Here is a 19603-nt window from a genome sequence, read left to right on the forward strand (position 1 = left end):
ATGGCTTCATTACAGAATGGCTTCATTAGCAGCAGATCTTTTGGTGACTAATAATGAGTCTAAAATTAATTATCCACACAGTTACATAAGCGGTAACTCGTAAAGGGTATAAGGTGTATAAAACAAAACACTTGTGTTATATTAAATGTTGTTTATTTGCCACGAGAAGGTAAATAAGCAACACTTTTTTATAAAAGTAATATTTTGCCAATAAAGCCTACCAGGTCCTACTTTGATATTTTGAAGACATCAACTTATGTTGAGTAGCTTAAATACAAGCGATAAAGTGCAGCTAACAAAATATCAGTAAAATTTACAAACAAAAATTATAAACATTTAAAAAGTACCATGCATATTAAAACCAACCCCCTGAACACAAAAAAATGCATAAAATTAGGTGAAGATTTAAAGCTAATAAAGTGGTAATGGGGTAAATGTTGAAGATGTAATATGGCTGTCTCACTGGTCAAAAAATGTACCACATTTATACATAGTTACTACTAAACTGTTAATAAACACACACTATACGTTTAACAGTTTTAACATTGGTTTTGTAAAATATGAGTTGTTTGAACATTGTTGCATTACAGAGAATCAATAACAATGTGAAAACAATTTTTCTTTCTCCATTTATTTTCTATTTCAAAAAATTGTTTTTTCTATTTAAAAAAATTCGGAGATGTTTTCTATGCTAAGCATTCGGTAGGTTCGGAATTGTAAAAAAAGTCTGTCATTGAAGAATGGATGTTTTCTGTTGGATTGGACAGCAGTTTATCACATAGAACCTCTTCTCTGGTTCGTGAATAAAGTTTTTTAATTCTTTCCATTCCCTCTCCTGGGTTTCGAACCCAGTTAAAATATTCCCTGTATGCTGTATCGTTCTTATCAAGATATAAAAGATATTCAACCAACTTGGCCGGGCTTTCAAAATCTTCTGTGTGGATATAAGACCCAGGTGGGGCCAGATATTCAATGTCCTTTTTGCTTGGCCCCCAAACAACAGGGACTCTCCCATATTGAATACCATTTCTCCAGAACTTTTCGGTAGCATAATCTTTACAATGCTCCGCATTCTCGAATGACAAATAGAACTTGTACGATTGTAGTTGCTTTTCTGATAAGCTGGAAAATTCTTCTTTATTTTTAAAACAATGCCCGAATCTGTCGACCGGAAATCCAGCTTCTACCATCTTTGTGACGTAATCCATTCGAAGTCGCGACCCGCGAAGTAATTCACAGTTACTCACAACCCATAACTGTAATGTAAGCTTGACATTATAACCAACGAAAAGAAATAGACAATCAGCCAAAAATGTTACATACGTGGTAACTGGTAAGCGGGCACGAGGTGTATGATACAGAACACCCGTGTTATAACGACTGTCGTTGTCCCGCCACGTGAGGATAAATAAGTTATGTAGTACGGTGGAGGAAGATGGGAAACCTGTTTATTCCTTGTTTGCCTCTCATTTGGTAGTTAACAAAGAACACCCAAAGAATTATAAAACCGTATTCTCACGACTTCCAGAGACCACGAGGTGTATGGAAGCCGACCTGGCTCGTAACACATACAACTTATAGTAGGGTGGGGGAAGATGGGACACCTTTAACACATCATTTCCAAATAGCCTGATCGTGTTTCAAACCATTAACAACGGTCTTTGGAAGTCGTATATACGGTTTCATAATTCTTTGAATTTTCTTTGTCAACTACCAAATGGAAAGAGAAAACAAAATGAAAAGGTGTCCCATCTTCCCCCACCCTACTAAATCTTATGGTCAGAAATACAGTAAAAGGGATGCCCACCGCAACTCTGGACTTCTTCGCCAACGTTGTATTCAGCCATGCTTCATCTCTTGCAAATACTTCTCTCGCGTATTTGGATTCAAAGTACGGACAGAATACGTCACTATCGCTTCTATACGTCATCGTCCAGTTTATAAACCCGTTATCGAACTTGTCCATTGCACGATTTTCACCGTGCTTTACATATGACGGCGCTTCCATGCTGAAGAAAACGTAGAACTGCTCCCGCCCTCTGTATAAGTAAAAAAAATAATAAATACGAATGTTATTCAACTTTTATAAATACGAATGTTATTCAACTTATTTATCCTCGCGTGGCAGGGAAATAACAGTCGTTATAACACAGGTGTTCTCTTTCCTACACCTCGTATCTGGTTACGAGTTTCAACGTATGTAATTTTGTTGTCCTCGCGTGGCAGGAAATGACATACGTTATAACACGGATAAAATAAATAAAAAGGGTTGGTTAAAAAGCATAGCTGTTAAATTCTTATAGGCGGATCACTATGCAATTGGAAAGAAATATTCACAAATGAATATAATTGAATCACTTCAGGTGATGGTTTTTTGCTTTAAAAACGAATATGAATATGGTATAATGTCTCGACATGCGAGGACTAATAAACTATGATATATGAATCACCTATAATGTTGCCACGGCATCGTGTCTTTATCAAGCCCGGAATAATGAAACACAACAGCTGCTGCTTCTTCTATCCTTGATCTATTATAAGTTAGAATACAATCGCCAGCCTTGAACCCCTCATTCCGTCCCTCCGTGGTCAAGCCCCATGGCGGTCGCCACATAAGTATCCATGTTGGTTTCTTCTCTGCTTGTGGTGTCGTGCTTATACTGAGTAATGATGAAGTTTATTTTGTATTGTTGGTCTCGATAAAAACGGGAAAGTTTACAAAAGAGAAAATACGGGCAGTAACGGTAAAACAACAGTTGTTAAAACACGCATTTTAGTAAAACATAAAAAAATAACACTTGGATAAAAGACCTGACCGTTACACAATGTGTATATATGTGAATGAATAAAACTTATTTATCCGCGCATGGTGGGGCAACGAAAGTCGTTATATTCATTCACCTATAGTGACAGCATACGAGTTACCACATGTGTAACTTTGTGGTTTAGTATTTCTTTATGTATGGCTGACAATTTGCGGTTGGGAGAGCGCTCTAACCACAAGCTACTTGGATCAAATCTTAATGCTGCTATTATTAAACGTGTTTGTTCTAGGCGAAAATCGGTTTAACCCAGTGCCCCTAATATGTTTTCCGTATTTTAGTCATATATACACTGAAATAACTACATACATTACATGCGGTAACTCGTATAAACGGAAACAAAGTATAGTAGGGTGGGAGAAGATGGGACACCTTTAGCACATAATATCTAATTATCCTGATCGTGTTTTAAACAATTACTAACGGTCAATGAGAGTCATGGGCATATAGTTTTATAATTTATTGAATGTTCTTTGTTTACTACTGAACGGGGCGAGAAAATAGGGGTAAAAGGTGTCCCATCTTCCCCACCCTACTATATATAAAACAGGACACTATAGCGTTATTACATCTGACGCTGCCTCTCCCATACAGCCTACTATAAAGATATCTCTAGCAGCAGACTGTACGCTATAGTACAAGTGAGTTTATTCATTCATTCAGTAAAGTAGACTAACTAATTGAAGTGCAATAACCCGGGTAATGTTGAAGACATGTGATCGGAATAAATACCTTACACAGTAAACTAGTATTGGGCCTTATTACATGACAGCAAACGAAAGTTTGGTTTGAATATATATAGTACGGCGTGAGGAAGATGGAAAACCTTTTCATTCTATTTTCCCGTCCCATTTGGTAGTAAACAAAAAACATTGATAGAATTATAAAACCGTATCCTCACGACTGCCATGAACCGTTATTAATTGTTTAAAACTCGATCAGGATATTTGGATATTATGTGCTAAATATGTCCCATCTTATCCCACAGTACTATATAACATATATATGTTCTGTTTAGTGCATCCGTGTTTAAATATGGCAATATACAGTAGATTATAAGCTACGAGTTGGTGTGTCACTTGGCATTGTCCCAGCAGCATTGCATTTCAACAAGTTTCCGGTCCGGAAATTAACGCAAACAAATAAGACGAATGACTACCAAGCATACACATACATAGTACTGCAGTTGCACGTGCAAACTTGCACACTGTGTGCGTGTACGGCTTATGGCATATAAATATAATATATAAACTACCTTATCTTGTACACAGAAATAAAAAAGAGTAGAACGCGCAACTGCTCAAAACCGTGATATATTCTTTTTTCTATTCACGTGACCGCCAACTCCGTCCACATTTCCCTTCGTCTCCATTGTAAAAGATAGGCGCATAATGTTTTTGGAAGGTTTTAGCTGTTTATTTTAAAAACTACACCAACTATTCAAGTTTGTTAGGCTAGTTTAGTTATTTGGTACGTTAACGCTTACAGTTTACCACTTGTTTAGGAAATTTAATTATTTATAAAAAATTAATTAAAAATTTCAAACAAACGGTTTTTTAGAAATATATATATAATAGAAAATAGTTTTTTTACACAATAACTTTAAATTAAGTCAAAAAACGAAGAAAAAGTACACAAAACGTCATCGACTCCATTGACTACAATAGTAAACGGGAACGACCCGCGAAAGAGAGACAGTGTATCGTGCTCTCTCCTTTGCCGACATTGGAGATGCGCCTTCTATTCTTTTTTATTTCTGTGATCTTGTATAATGTATAGCATTATTACCTTTTGATTAGAGACAGTTCTGTTTGTTTCTCAACAATAACATTTTCCGTTGTTGTACTTGTTGTTGTAGTTGGTGTAGTTGTTGTTGTTGTTGTGCTTGTTGTTGTCGTTGTAGTTGTTGTAGTTTTTAAGTCTGTTTCTGTATTCAGCCTCGTAGGTTCTTCTTTTTTCTCGAGTGTTATTGTATTTTCCACTTTCGTTGTTACACCCGTCAGTAACTTGTTGCTGAACAACAAAAAGCAACCGACAAACAACAACAAGAACACAAATACAAGTTTTGTATTGTTCATATTAGATCTTCATGTTTACCCAATTAAATTGTTGCAATTCTAGGTTTGTAACTTAAACGTTGCAGCCTATGTTTTCTGTTGGTGGCAATTCAAAGATATTGGGTGAAGCAAAAATACACCGTTCTACTAAAATATGTATTTTTACCTTATGCTCACTGTCAAGTTATAATATAGGCGTCCTCTGGTACACCAGCCACACATGGTGTATTCATACAACTCATGCTTGCTTACTATCCAGATATATGCTACAACGAGTGGCTCGCCTACTGTTATAATGTTATATATATTATATTCACTATATTAACATAGAGTTTTAGCGTAAAACAGCAAACCTTATAACGCAGAAATCACACTTGAATGGTGATATCGGTCAGCCAACATAATCTATTCTGCAGAAGTACTCTTGTGCTACATCCATCATGAATTAAAACCACCAGAGTAGCCCTTAAAACTAACTATGCTGTCTAATATACAATACATCAATACCTACCATACCATTTCCTATATTAATCATATCAATACAATAAATGTACAACATAGATTACATTTCCACGCATTTCCCCTGCACTCATCTATAATGTATAAGCTAGGCTACGTCGTCTTCCATATGCGCGCGTAAAACCAATAGAAACACAGCATAGAAACTAACTAAAGAAGTATAGGAAGCAAGACGTCTATATAATCTCAGTACAGACCTAGACTGATATATTGATAGCATTGCACAGGCGGAAACACTTTAATGACACGTGGTGTATTCATGCATTCATGCTTAGCCCTGCATGTAGTAAAAGTTACATTACAATACCGTTCCATACCTATTTGAAGACACCTATGGTTCTTACATACAAAGTAACATTTGACCAACTCCATGCCCAAACTGACTTACATTTTGGGACAAAACAGCCCCAACCTTTCACTACAGTGGGTGTAGCTGCCTCGCTTCAATGGTTTACAATGCCCCACATAGTTATTAACAATCTTAAACCAAAAGCTAAAGAAAGCCGTTACTAAAGGGCTAAGCAAATATTAAAAGGTTTGTTTAATCGCTGGTTTCGGATTCTGGCGTTGTATAAAATGGTTAAAGATAAAACATTACACAACGGGTATTAAAGTACTTAAGTTATTCCATTTACAAGTCAACTGGTTATGTTTCTTACTGATACTACCTAACCGCTTTGTACACAAAACCTACATTCCAAAATAGCCCCGTTGTAAACTAAAGGCTACCTGCATTAAATGGCGCACAGGTAAACGCGTATTACTCAGCTTACAGCAACGCAAAACAAGTTTTATAACGGTTTAGTTGACCATATTTTCTGCTTCTTAATACATAATATTACAAATCTTGATATATACCACTTGTTATTTCCATACATCACCGCTTACTAACAACTTCTATGAACTTTATTTGCTTTTACACAACCTGCTCTCACTGTAGTGTGCAAGAGATTTCAAATAAGAGTGTAGCGTGACCGTTCACGCTCTGAATAGGTGTTTCCTTTTGTTCGATGCCGGGTACGTATTGGTCGGTCGATGGTAATCATCTTAGTTACCAGCACTGTAGCGAAACGAACCTCACGGAAAACAGGTAACCATTTTTAAACTAATATGCGCTCACCCATATAATTTGAATTCTGTAACTAATATTTATTAGCTGGCATCACCTAAACTGCTTAATGTAATTTTTGTTTGTCTCTGTGATGACGAGTATTGAATTGTTCTCCCATGAGAATATAAATGACTAAATCGACCAAAAGTCATGCCTGTTTTTCCACACTCTGCAATAGCTTCAGTAAATCGACTGTGGGTATTGGAGTGGCAAACATGGATAATTCAAATTCCCACCAATGAGGATATAAATGACCAAACCAACCAAAAGTCACGTCTGCTTATCCACACACTGCAATAGCTTCAGCAAATTTACTGTGGGCACAGAAGGCAAACATGGAAAAGCGACTTAAGCTCCCACCCAGGATATAAAGGACAAATGAAAAATTTTCAGCTTTAAGTGTGGTAATACCGCAAAGGCGCTAACATCGACAAATATTAAACATTTATTGAGACAATAAATTTTAATTTATTGCCCCGTAGGGTGGCGCTCGTGCAACACAAGTCTTACGTCACCGCTCCACTCATCTGCAACGATTCTTGCGCCTTGAGGAAAATCCCCGGCTTCAATAATGAAGAATCGAACATGTGTGTGGGACGGGATGACGTAACGAGAATGAAATGCTCTTGTTTTGTGACTAAGGCCTCAAGCTTACTGTCAAGTTATAACATGGTAGTCTTCTTATACATCAGACACGTATGGTGTATTTATGCACTTCATGCTCACTGTCGATTTATAACATGGGTGTCTTCTAATAGGCCATACACACATGGTGTATTCATACACTTCATGCTCACTGTCGAGTTATAACATGGGTGTTTTCGTATACCTCTTGCTTTTAGTTGCATCCATAAAGTCGTTCATTGTCAAGACAAAAGTTCTAGAAACTCAACAACGGGAACACGTTTACTATGTTACGTCACAGAGCGACCAAGCGTCGTCACAATCACGTGTCGAGCGTCTTCTTCGTGGCGCACGTTGCCTGCTCAAGCGTGACAAACGTCATTCAGCCTACAGTGTTGGTTTAGTCGGCGAACGTTTTGTTCGTTTGTTGTACCAGCGAAGTTGTGAAGGCAGTCACAGTACTAGATATACACCAGACCTTACAATGCTAGTAACAGGAATTGCATCAAGCTTAGAAATATGTGTTTTATAAAGATTAAACGTTGTTGCAGTTAACGTTTTAATCGATATCTAAGCGCAATAAATTTTCCGCAATCCATTATTAATGGAGTGTCTCGCGCGTTTCCATTATCCTTTGCCCTTCCTGTTTGTTAAGATATTTAGCTCATAGATGTTATTGTTCGTCACTGTAACGTCTGTTACGTCACGGAAGATATTTCAATTTAGTTGCTTTTACTCTTCTGAATAATTAATACAACACGTCGTAGATAGCCGGGGGTCATACGCAATGTTACCATTTCACCATAACAGACGTATCGTGAAATGGAATATACTATTCAAGGGTTTGCCAGATTTGTCTTTATTTAGCTCTTAAAGCAGCTTTTACCTGCAGGTAAAACTTTTATTTTCTTGCTTATTGAATTTTTTTCGCTGTTTTAATTAATTTCACAATCGCGATTGTAATTAATAGGTTATGTTATACTATCGAAATTGGTGTGACGTCATAGTAGGTAATTGTTGAAGTAGCTAGCTTTCTTCCAAGTAGACAAGTATTTGCGATTGGGAACGCCTGTTTGTTTTGCTACAGTGAAGCATTGTTACGTAGGTGCGTTCTTGATTATGACATCACAGTTCGTTTTGTTGTATTTCGCGCTGAGAAGTTTTAGAATATATAGTAGGTTGGGGTAAGGTGGCCCATGTTTGCACTCTATTACTTGACCGATTAAATAATTAATATTGAATATTTACAGAGTTTTTTTGTTCACCGTATCATCACGACTCTTAAAAAAGCTTTGGTAATTGTTAAAAGCCCGATTAGGAAATACGGGATATTATGCGCTAACGGTGCCCATCTTACCCCACAGTATTATATATAATATGCATAAAACAATAGCCATCACAGTTAATGGGTCGGAAGCTAAAAGAAGAGCGTCGGCTTCCCGTAGTGTGACGACATAATGGCTAATGTGATCTCTCAACTTGCCTCTGTTTGTTGAGGGTTGTGACGACATTAAGTCGTTTTATAAATTCTACAAACCGGTTGTTCAAGAATTGTTTATAACAATGGTATCACTTGACCGCGAGAAGCAGGACAGCTACTTAAGTTAATGTTTAGTTTATGACAAGTTTATGCGTTTAGTTTATGTGACATTCCTTATACGCGCAGCGGATAATAGAACTCAGTTCTAGCCTTTACAATTACATACAGTTTATTGAAATCACTTTCACAACTTGTATTTGTCTATTTTAAGGTGAAAAAGAAAGGCAGTATATTCGTGAAACGATACTCGTTAGGACGCTAAAACGATAAGATTGTTTAGATATCACTTAGTTGTTACGAGCAGCGAATAATAGAACTAAGCTCTAGCCTTTTGGCAGGTCGTATGTGCTTCTCATATACTTCAGCCAATATTTGAATCAATTTTATACCTACAAAGTTATTAGTAAATGTAGTTTCGGAAATTGCATTACCAACGTTTAAGTCGCCGTTATTAAGCAGATTAATAAGAAGTTAAAACTATGTTCTATTACAAGATATAGTTGGATGGGGGGAGACGGGACACCTTTAGCACATAATATCCCATTATCCTGATCGTGTTTTAAACAGTTAACAATGGTCTATGGGAGTCGTTGGGATCCGTTTTAAAAATTCTTGGAGAGTGTTTTTTCTGTTTACTACCAAATGAAACGAGAAAATAGAATGAAAAGGTGCCCCATCCTACTATATATTTAGTAGGCCATGAGAAGCGCTACTGGTCCTGTTTATTTAGCCATAAGAGCACTACGCGTGTATTCGATACGAAGTTAGTATACGCCACACACGTGTATGGGTTTGGAAGCTACCGGGGTGTAATGATGGCTCTATGTTGGGTAAAAGACCAGCGGTAGCTTGGGGTTTATCATTCAGTTTCCCGTGATTCCGATTCCGATTGCATTAAATATAAGGCTCATCAGAACTATTACGTGTTGTATAGGCATATATAAGTCACTGTAATGCTTGCTTGTATAAGTCACTTTAATGCTTGCTTTGCGACGAATTACAATTGCATACAGTTTATTGAAATTACTTTCACAACTTGTATTTGTCTATTTTGAGATAAAAAAGAAAGGCAGTATATTCGTGAAACGATACTCGTTAGGACGCTAAAACGATAAGATTGTTTAGATAGCAATTAGTTGTTACTGGACATTAAGCAACAAACAAACAGCTTATGTTTAGCATTTGCTGTTTAATTAACAATTAGTACAAAAGTTGCAACTGCAGAAAAAGTGCACGAAAACGTAATTTTCCAAAACTGATCTCAACCGTAAGTCAGACAAAGTCTTTTTTTGATGACAGGCGGAATTTTGTTTAAAAAAAACGTTAATTTTTTATGACAGAAGATCAGTCTTTAGAATTACATCTGCTAGTAACAGCAGAAGAATATAATACGTTTGGTTTATGTACGCGTTACTGTATGAAACTCTTGTGTAGAAATTGTTACGGATAGTAGGTGTTTTTACACGCGGAAGGTGTTGGTATATAGTTAGATACGAATCTTTATTTTGATGCAAACTGTTTTTCGTTTATTCAACGAACCGGTACACTGTTCGTCGTTTATCTCATGAACCGGTACACTGTTCGTCGTTTATCCAACGAACCGGTACACTGTTAGTCGTTTATCCCGTGAACCGGTACACTGTTCGTCGTTTATCCAACGAACCGGTACACTGTTAGTCGTTTATCCCGTGAACCGGTACACTGTTCGTCGTTTTCGTACCATTTAGCCATATTCTTGTAAATACAGAAAACATTTATTCGTTTTTATTTTGTAATAATCATCAATTATTTACATGACACATGCATTGTTACCAAACAGATGCCACGTTCCCATAATGTCATTATATACTCTGTGACGTAGCAAAGACATTTATGGAATGAAAGTTTCGCTCAGTAACCCTTTTAACTTGGCAAGCATTGCATATTTTACCACAATAGTCGTGTACGCGGTGTATGCCCAACGTAATTTAAGTCCCGTACCAAATTTACAAGCTATACTTAACTTTAACAAACAATTTCAACAGAAACTTAGGCTTTGAAAGGTAACGGAGCAACAACATACCGGTATTGATAATGTATTGCTTGAGTAACTTTAACAGGATCGTTGCTTTCGGACTTGTTTTAATTTGTGCATTCTACCGTAAGTCTTATGAGTTATTTTTATTATATAAGAAAATTTTGATATTAATTATATTGTTGTAGAAACAAAAGCGCTATCACCACCAATAACAACAGCGGCAACTACAGAAGCACCAACAACATCATCAACAACAACAGCAGCGGCAACAACAGCAACACCAACAACAACAACACCAACAACAACAGCACCAACAGGAACAACAACATCACCAACAACAACAGCATCATCAACAACAACAGCATCACCAACAACAGGAACAACAACAGCACCAACAGGAACAACAACGGCACCAACAGGAACAACAACAGGAACAACAACGGCACCAACAGGAACAACAACAGGAACAACAACAGCACCAACAGGAACAACAGCAACAACAACAACAGCAGCAACAACACGAAATACATCAACAACAACAACAACGCCTAATACAAGAACAACACAAAACACATCACCACCAACTTCAGCAACAACAACAGCAGCAGCAGCAACTACAACAACAACAACAACACAAAATACACCGAACACAGAAACAGCAACAACAGGTAAAATATTAAATTTCGATTGAACAAAAACAGTTTAACTTTTACTGACATTCTAAACTTTTTAACGCTAAATTCCTTTTACTAATATTGCAGCTTCGAACACACCGAAACCCGATGCAGGCGTACCAGTCAACCACCGGCCAAATACAGGTTCGTCGTGTTTTTTTTATGAATTAAAAAAATATTTTTGTATTTTAAGTTTGGTCGCAAATTTTTTGGTTTATTTTTATTTATAAAACGCAAAGCAGTGTGTTGTATTATCGTTCTTTTGGTAGAAAACCAAAAAATATTTACAGAATTAAATGTGTTCCAAAACGACTCTAAAATAACCGTTTACAATTTACTTTATCTATAGGAGAAATTGTTCTTATTGTCCTTGCTGTGGTGTTGGTTGTATCCATTGTAACAATAATCGTAAGCCGGACGATACAGAAACGAAAACGAATGAGCGAATACCAGCAACCAGAAGATTTCGGAAACCCAATTTCTTTCCCTTCCTATAAATACGACGACGACAACTTGTAGCCACAACGCATTAGTGTATGGTAGTGCAAAGCATATAGGTACCCCAACATAATTGTTGTTATTATTTTAAAACTGTTTAAAGTTTCAGCGTGAACAAAATGTTCGTTATATGCGGAGGTTCGTGGTCAGCGTGTATGACCGAAAATATGACATATGCTACAATAGACCAACGTCAACGTTTATTTAGTTTTCCGTCCAGTGTATAAATCCAGTGAATTTAAATATTTTCTTTTCGTACTGACTCGTTGCAATCTCACCGCACGAATGTTTATTCCTGTAAGACAAATTGTTGCATTTCGCTTCTGTATAGGTCGAAATTTGTTTTCTAGGCCCCAAACCACACATTTATCATCCTGTGCGCATTTTCCTTGTGTTTTGTTTGTTTGTAAAAAAGCACAAAACAAGATTTCATGACTTAGTATATCTCGAAGTGCATCAGTCCCATTACGGTACTTCCCCCAGTTAAAGAACCCCATACACACGGCACACTTTCTCATATACGAGAAAATATTTCTTTCTGTAACTTTTCGTTCTTTTCTTAAATACACGGCTCGTAACCCTGTTTTTAAACTGTGTTTAGTTTAGCAATTACTGCTCAAACCTTCTTTAAATAAAATCCTAATTTAAAATAAACTTTATCGTGCATAATCTAAACACAATAAGCCAAAGTGTTTCTTCTTATAGTTGCTCCCAAATAAACCAACTGGGATCCAAATTACCCCAAAACATCTATAGTTGGGTGGGGAAAGACGGGACACTTTTGGCATGTATTATCTAAACATCCTGTTCGTGTTTTAGAAAACTAACCATGATCTACGGAATTCGTAAGGAATTAAGGATACATAATTATTTGAAAGTTGTTTGCTGATTACCAAATAGGACGATAGAATAGTTGTCCAATATTTTCCCACTAAATATTTTTATTGCACCAGCAGCCCTCTGCTCATAGCTTAAACAGAACAGGAGGTGTATGAAACAGAACATCCAGGTTAAATAACGACAGCGGTTGCCCCTGCCACGCGAAGAGTACTAAGTCGCATATTCATGTATTTAAGTTAAAACGTAATTTAATTTTCTTACGATTGTGACGTCATAATCATTTTTTCTTCTATTTTACTGAAACAATGGACGTATACATCTTTTTATTACAAAAGTTTCGCGATTCGGAAGTATAAAAATAACGCCCAAGGTATAAAATACAAATACAGTAAAACGCTATTGAAGATATAAATGAACAACGTGACGTCAAATGGAGGAATCCAAAATGACGTCACATCGCACGTGCAACAACTTTTTTCAGCTGAACAATTTTAAGGTAGTTCGGTGTGACGTCAAATCTTAGGCTTCTTTGCTGCCCCCACGTGGTAGCCGGCTGCCGATTTTTCGGGGTCTGATTTGTAATTCTCAAGCGCCTCCGTAACCTAATGGAAATATAGGAGGAATGTTTAGTATTTTAGTTAAGGCCAGACCAGAACCGCCTAACCATAGTTTGAAGCCATGTATGTGCGGTAGCTTTGTGTTTGTATATGCATGTGTTTGATTAAACTAATCTGACGAATAGTTCAATGCTGTAAGGATTAGGATGTAGGGGGTTAGTTTATAATAAGGAGTAGGAGGTATGGGTTAGTTAATATTGAGTATAAGACTGCGAGGGTCTAGTTGCTGGCGAATATGGTTTGTATATAGTACTGTGTGGTAAGATGGGACACCTTTCGAACATAATATCCAAATATTCTGATCGTGTTTTAAACAATTAACACAGTCTATGGAAGTCGTGAGGATACGGTTTGATAATTCTTTGTTTACTACCAATGGGTCGAAAAAGAAAAGAAAAGGTGTCCCATATTTCCCCACCCTACTAAATAGGTATCGTCGTTTGAAGGATGGCTAGTGTAGGTACTATGAATTTAAGGTTTTGATTGACAGTGGACACCTGTTGCAAAATCAACACAGCATGTTTGATTTTCTACCAACCTGCTCACATGCCTCCCTGCCCACGTGACGCAATCGAGGATGGGGATTGGATACTAACGCCAAAGCGTGAACCAATCGGATGCGTTCTTTTAAGCGTGTCAGATGATTAAGAACCAATGACGTCATCCACCTCGTGACGCCACACAGATGCAGTGAAGCGTTGAATCCCGCGCATCTGTGACGTATGTTTTGTGAATATGACGTAACAAATAGTTATACCCTAATGTCTCGCCGTGTGGCAGGCGAAATGTTAGTATAACAAAAAGTAACGATTTTAACAAAATAACTGTTTACCTATTTATTACAATATGCCTGGTAGCAACAACGGTTAGAAAACTCATAGCTGACGTCATAAAACTCACTTGTTTTCGTCACACACTGGTGAAGCGTCATGACATGGAGAATATATCACGTGGTTAGCTGACGTGTTCGACCATTTGCCGCCGCTAGGTGCCGCACAGTGCGAATCATCAATACAAATGCTCCCACCGAATATATTTCTTGAACCGTGATGGAATAAGTTGTCCATGTCGTTCACAACTATCTGTAATGGAGAAATTGGGACTGTAATTAATGGTGGCCAAATGATAATCAAATGGACACTCGTAAAAAGCGATCTAAAACGTGCCATCTTGCCCATCACACTACATTTCTAATGTTTAAGTCGTTTGAAAAGGTGTTTCCTTTTTTTATAAAATTCAAAATGGGGACAATTTGGTATAACTTTAAAATTACTGCGATAAATGAATGGCATCACTAATAATTACAAACGCCTCCGCGTGTGCGCCGTTTTGCAACACATTTTGTTGCATGGCTGTTGTTCTTGGGGCACCTACATGGTACTAATACAGTCCGTTTTCGTACTTTATTTATTTTGTTAATAGCGCTTTCAGTTTAGAAGCTCATTGTTTAACTTGGTTAATTACCGTAGATTATTTTGTTTCAACAGCAGAATGCCAGTGTTTCAGCAATACATACACCATGAATCCGCTTACAAGTATTTAATATAGCAGCATATCTGTTATGTTGGGCGCATTAACCTTTGAACGCTGTATTTTCCAGTTAAGATATACTGTAACTCTATAACCAATGTTGTTCTGTACAGATGTTCACATTAACTTACCGACATATCGGGGTTGAGGGAAAACTGTGACCCATGTACGTCATGAAGGAAATATCGTTTGCGTTCCAGCTCACTAAACAAGCACAAGACACTTTGGATGAGGGATAAAACAGGTTGGACTTTGTCTCTTCTGCTCTGGACCAAGTTGCTGCAGTGTTGCACAATTGTTAATTACAGTGATGACCAAAACTTTATAGTGAGTACAAGCCAATGTATTGCTATGAAACAAGTATAGATATATGAAACCAATGTTACTTACATCACAACGTTTAAACTTAAGTTACTATTCACTCAACTGTAACTTTGTAAGTTTGTAGCAATCCGTCTCCGAATAATTCGCTTCGGTTTCGTGTCCGGATGCGCAAAGTTTCTGACCCTGGTGATGTAGTAATGAATGACGTGGTTGATTAATGACGTAGGCAATTTATCGCATTGGCCGTTAATGAAAGGCGTTATAACACGATTATACCTTTGCATGTATAGTACTGATCAGAGTCCGTATATATATAAAATACTGATGGACTTTAATATTATAATTCAAATTGCGGCAACAGTATACGGAAAACTTTAATTTAAATCGTATATGCCCAATTTTCTTATCGCGAAAGGTATTGCTTATCTAGTTGGCCTTGGGTAGTTTAAGGGATTTCGATAAACAATCTTGTCATACTCAAATGTGTCGATTTCGTAGCCTTAATAATTAGTATCCCGTGTGCGCAACATCGTGATTTAATTTTACCCGTGTGCGCAACATTGTAATTAACTTTTCCCCGTGTGCGCAACATTGTAATTAACCTTTACCCGTGTGCGCAACATTGAAACCATAACCTGCAATATCATACAGTATAAACTTACCTTGGTAAATCTTGTCACAAGCCTAACGTATTTTTCATTAATACAAGCTCCATATAACTCTGGTATGCCCGGCAGTCTTATACCAAGATCAATATGCTTCTCGTAAATTTCGTACAGCTTCCTGTATCCGGTCGTGTTTCGTTTGGCCTGTGTAATATCGTAATCAAGAAACGTACCTTGTTTTCACAAAGATAAACTATGCCTCGAATTTCTACATGCAAGACTATACCATATAGCAGGGTGGGGGAAGATGGGACACTTTTCATTCCATTTTCTCGTCCCATTTGATAGTAAACAAAGAACGTTCAAAGAAACATATACAAGTTGATACAACCGTATCCTCACGACTCCCATAGACCGTTGTTAATGTTTAAAATATGATCAGAATATTTGAATATTATGTGCTATAGCTGTTCCATCCCCCCACACTACTATATATCAGTCTTAAGTTTTTAAGTTAAAGTTAAACCTATATTGCAACAGTCTTTTGAAAGGTGTTGATTTCAGACGGAACCCACATAAACGCCGTCCCGGATATTTTGTCAATAATTATTTTACGTTTCCAATATCCCTGTAGTTGTGAGATACATTAGACATATAGATTGAAATAATAAAATAAATTTCTTTGTTATCTGAATTAACTTATAGTTCTCAAAAATCTATTTTAAAAACAAGCCCTTGTCTAGAATCGATATAAGCAGGGCTATGTGGGCTAATACAACTTGCAATGTGCAAGTACATACTAATGCAGCGGTTCCCAACCTTTTTGGTGCCGTGACCCTTTTATAACATTTGCCAAGTTGCGGTGACCCCAAGGATAAAATTAGTTGGGTCGCTTTTGAAAGTTATGTAGGCTAGGCTAGCTATCGTAGGCTACCTATGGTTGATGCCGGGAATTCAATAAAATCGCGACCTTAAGTCCAACTTTTGCTTAAATGCATTTTAGCAATCAGCAATTAAATTTTTATTTTCATGGTAAAGGCCTTTGTGACGTAATGAATTACCTGAAATCAAACGAGTAAATCCTGTAATTTTTCATGGCCGCTAAACTGCCGTTAAAATCTTGCTTTCCGAGCATATTTACCATTATTTAACGAAAATCCTGTAATGAGGCCCAGGGTGTTCTGGTTTGTCTAGTACTCTAGTAAAATCGCGATGCGCTCTGTGGTGAGCTGCCCATTGTTAGGAGTTAACTTTCTAAATTTCTAAACTAATGAAATTCTAAACTTCTCAGAAGGCCTCAGGTGACCCCAGGCAAATTGTCAGGCGTCCCCAGTTGGGGTCGCGACCCACAGGTTGGGAACCGCTGTAATTAGTAACTAATGTATTATAATGGTAGCCATCAATGGTTATCAGGTTTGGCAAAGTGAATTCGATTTGCGTCGAATACTTAAGTAGGGGGCGTTTCTACGAAATGCATTAATTGATCCAAATCCGAACTGATGGTTGAATAAGTTTGGTATATTTCCAGAATACGCATTAGGTAATGTTAATGTAATAACAGCATGCGTTCGCTGCAATAGCTTCGATAACTAAACTGTGGACATAGAAGTGGCAACCATGGATAAATCACTTCAGTTCCAACCCATAGGGGCATAAATAACCAAACCAACCACACGTTATGTATATGCTTATTCACACTCCACTATAAGCATGATATAGTGACTTCTTTGTAAAGTTTAACTCCCCACAAAACATGTTTTATAACATATCTATGTTCTACCTCGGACGTAATGACGTATTTCTTGGTACGACTTGGGAACACCAGCATCCCATGCGTCTCGTGGATTCCTTGCTTAGTCCTTATTTGGTCGGCTTTGTATGGCTCGAACTTCATAGCGACTGGGTCATCAAAATATTCTGCAATCTGGCTACAGTTGAGTAGCCTGGTCCCTGCGCTGAAGGGCAAGGAAGTGTTACTGGATTATATACAACAAGGTTTCAAATAGTTTATTTGCGTCGCGTTTTAAAACACTTGCTGAACCATGGCCCAAAGGATAATTATAAAGAGTTAAAAATATACAACAAAAACGAGGAGTACATTGCCTAAAAGTAGGGTTCCGATACACATATCGTTGCGACGCTTTGGAAAAGCTGAACTTGCGAAACGCCATCAAAAAAGGTATCTATTAACGACGTATATTACCAAAGTTGTATTGATACAGTTCTGTGGGGTACAAGGTAGACACCTTCAGCACATAATACCCAATATCCTGATCGTGTTTTAAAAAACAACGCTCAATGGGAGTGGTAAGGGTGTGGTTTTAAAATTCCTTGAATATTATTTGTTTACTATGAAACGGGACGAGAAATTATAAAAAAAACGTTTCCTATCTTACCCTATATATAAACGACGTAGCGTTTACCGTATGGTTTCTCAGTGCGTAGTTAGACCCGTGCTTTAACCATTGACCAACTCGCAATAATGAGCGGACATGGCATCGGAAACTGGAGCAGTAATTACGGTTATTAAATAAGGAATTTAAAAATTCTTTGGCAGTTTCTAATTTCTCACCTGGCGCTGGGTGTGGCCGGATTATAACGAAGTTTGGTTGGTTGTATGGTCGTTGTTTTGTCTGTTGAATAAATTAAGTATTTTGTATTGGATACAATATTATATGGTATATGTTGGGGTAAGATGGTCTATATTTTTACTCGTTTTTATTTTACTATTTGGAAGAAAACAAGGAATATTTACAGAGTATTTTACCACATTCTCACGACTCTTAAAAGACCGTTGTTAAATAAGCACGATCATAGCAGCATATGAGCTAACTGTGTCCATCTTACCCCACACTACTGTACAAATAGAGTCTAGCGTAAAAATTGTTGCTAAACACTAGATTGACACGTCATAAATACAATTCCTACGTCACAACTTACTTTGTAGACCTTCAGTGAAGCCCGATAAAATGACTCGCGTACAAGCGCTCGGTGAACAATCGTTTAAACTCCATTTCGAAACATTGACGATGTTTTTTAATTGTTTATACTCCAAAATAACGTCATTTTCGATCTGTTCAAAATCTTCTCTGCCGGAAATCGCGATGACGTCACGATGATGACGTCGTAGGCACGTGATTTTGTTCGTTACGGTCCAATGAGCTTCGTACATGAAGTAAACCGACGTAAACGCGAGAACGAGAAATAATTCTCGAATTTTTCGAACTGTTGTTGGGTAATTGCTGCATTGTACCATGTCACAATCAAACCGGGGACGTCACAATCGGATTTTTTCTAGAAATATTTTTCTATCCTGCTGTTAATGAACAAGGGGTTGTCGAGACTGTTTCCTAAAAACGCAGGATTTAATTATAAATATGCCAGTCACAAAACAATGATTGTTCTGGTGTAAATACACTGCTTAAATCGCTCGATTAATAGTCTGTAAAACCAATGTTCAACTATGCTCGCTTTAAATATGTTTCGTCATCAGAAAAGACACTTGATGACGTCACACGATGTTGTTCAGCGTCCGAGTTGTTCACTATTGATCTGTTGGGCTATTTTTACTTTCCTTTTCAAAAAAGGCTAAACCGTTCTTTTTTAAGCCCCAACCTGGCTGGTATTGCAATTATTTCCCATGTCACAGCATAACCATATGATGTACATTATAAAGACATTCTGTTACTGAAACAAAACTCTTTCAAGCAAAATTCCTCGCAGTCTTCCCGGCTTGTTTAAAAACTCGTAAAAGTGCCCACTTTTTGATTTAAAATTCTGACCAACACTCGCCGACGGCAATGAATGCGTGTCGTCGTCCAGCTA

The 19603-nt window shown here is 37.3% G+C and overlaps 3 protein-coding genes across 3 annotated transcripts; 1 reads left to right on the forward strand and 2 right to left on the reverse strand.

Annotated features, from left to right (window-relative positions):
• Positions 1-16: 16 nt before the first annotated feature.
• LOC149739219 (alpha-(1,3)-fucosyltransferase 7-like) lies at positions 17-5972 on the reverse strand. The gene is made up of 4 exons (XM_089875717.1): positions 4611-5972; positions 2451-2660; positions 1808-2039; positions 17-1256 (listed from the first exon to the last, which is right to left on the reverse strand). Exons 1-4 carry the CDS (start codon positions 4898-4900, stop codon positions 687-689), a joined length of 1302 nt encoding a protein of 433 aa, XP_089731843.1. The 5' UTR covers positions 4901-5972; the 3' UTR covers positions 17-686.
• Positions 5973-10354: 4382 nt separating this feature from the next.
• On the forward strand, positions 10355-12445 carry LOC149739220 (uncharacterized). The gene is made up of 4 exons (XM_089875726.1): positions 10355-10813; positions 10876-11358; positions 11452-11508; positions 11714-12445. The coding sequence occupies exons 1-4, from the start codon at positions 10747-10749 to the stop codon at positions 11881-11883; spliced, it is 777 nt and encodes a 258-aa protein (XP_089731852.1). The 5' UTR covers positions 10355-10746; the 3' UTR covers positions 11884-12445.
• Positions 12446-13008: 563 nt separating this feature from the next.
• On the reverse strand, positions 13009-19504 carry LOC149739221 (uncharacterized). The gene is made up of 9 exons (XM_089875712.1): positions 18719-19504; positions 18351-18411; positions 17559-17733; positions 15836-15982; positions 15277-15356; positions 14981-15128; positions 14220-14401; positions 13858-14032; positions 13009-13304 (listed from the first exon to the last, which is right to left on the reverse strand). Exons 1-9 carry the CDS (start codon positions 19032-19034, stop codon positions 13215-13217), a joined length of 1374 nt encoding a protein of 457 aa, XP_089731838.1. The 5' UTR covers positions 19035-19504; the 3' UTR covers positions 13009-13214.
• Positions 19505-19603: the final 99 nt, after the last annotated feature.

Source organism: Ciona robusta, chromosome 3 (assembly GCF_009617815.1).
Source record: "Ciona robusta chromosome 3, ASM961781v2".
Taxonomy (NCBI): Eukaryota; Metazoa; Chordata; class Ascidiacea; order Phlebobranchia; family Cionidae; genus Ciona; species Ciona robusta.

Excerpts from the sequence above, each read along its gene's own strand:
- LOC149739219 (XM_089875717.1), bottom strand. The coding sequence starts at position 4,900 with ATGAACAATACAAAACTTGTATTTGTGTTCTTGTTGTTGTTTGTCGGT. Across the intron at positions 2,661-4,610 it reads GAACTGTCTCTAATCAAAAG|TATAAGCACGACACCACAAG; the intron begins GTAATAATGCTA and ends ATCATTACTCAG. Across the intron at positions 2,040-2,450 it reads ATGCCGTGGCAACATTATAG|AGGGCGGGAGCAGTTCTACG; the intron begins GTGATTCATATA and ends TTACTTATACAG.
- LOC149739220 (XM_089875726.1), top strand. The coding sequence starts at position 10,747 with ATGTATTGCTTGAGTAACTTTAACAGGATCGTTGCTTTCGGACTTGTT. Across the intron at positions 10,814-10,875 it reads TTTAATTTGTGCATTCTACC|AAACAAAAGCGCTATCACCA; the intron begins GTAAGTCTTATG and ends ATATTGTTGTAG. Across the intron at positions 11,509-11,713 it reads CAACCACCGGCCAAATACAG|GAGAAATTGTTCTTATTGTC; the intron begins GTTCGTCGTGTT and ends CTTTATCTATAG.
- LOC149739221 (XM_089875712.1), bottom strand. The coding sequence starts at position 19,034 with ATGGTACAATGCAGCAATTACCCAACAACAGTTCGAAAAATTCGAGAA. Across the intron at positions 15,357-15,835 it reads TTGTGACAAGATTTACCAAG|GGTCAGAAACTTTGCGCATC; the intron begins GTAAGTTTATAC and ends CTACATCACCAG. Across the intron at positions 13,305-13,857 it reads GCAGGGAGGCATGTGAGCAG|GTTACGGAGGCGCTTGAGAA; the intron begins GTTGGTAGAAAA and ends TATTTCCATTAG.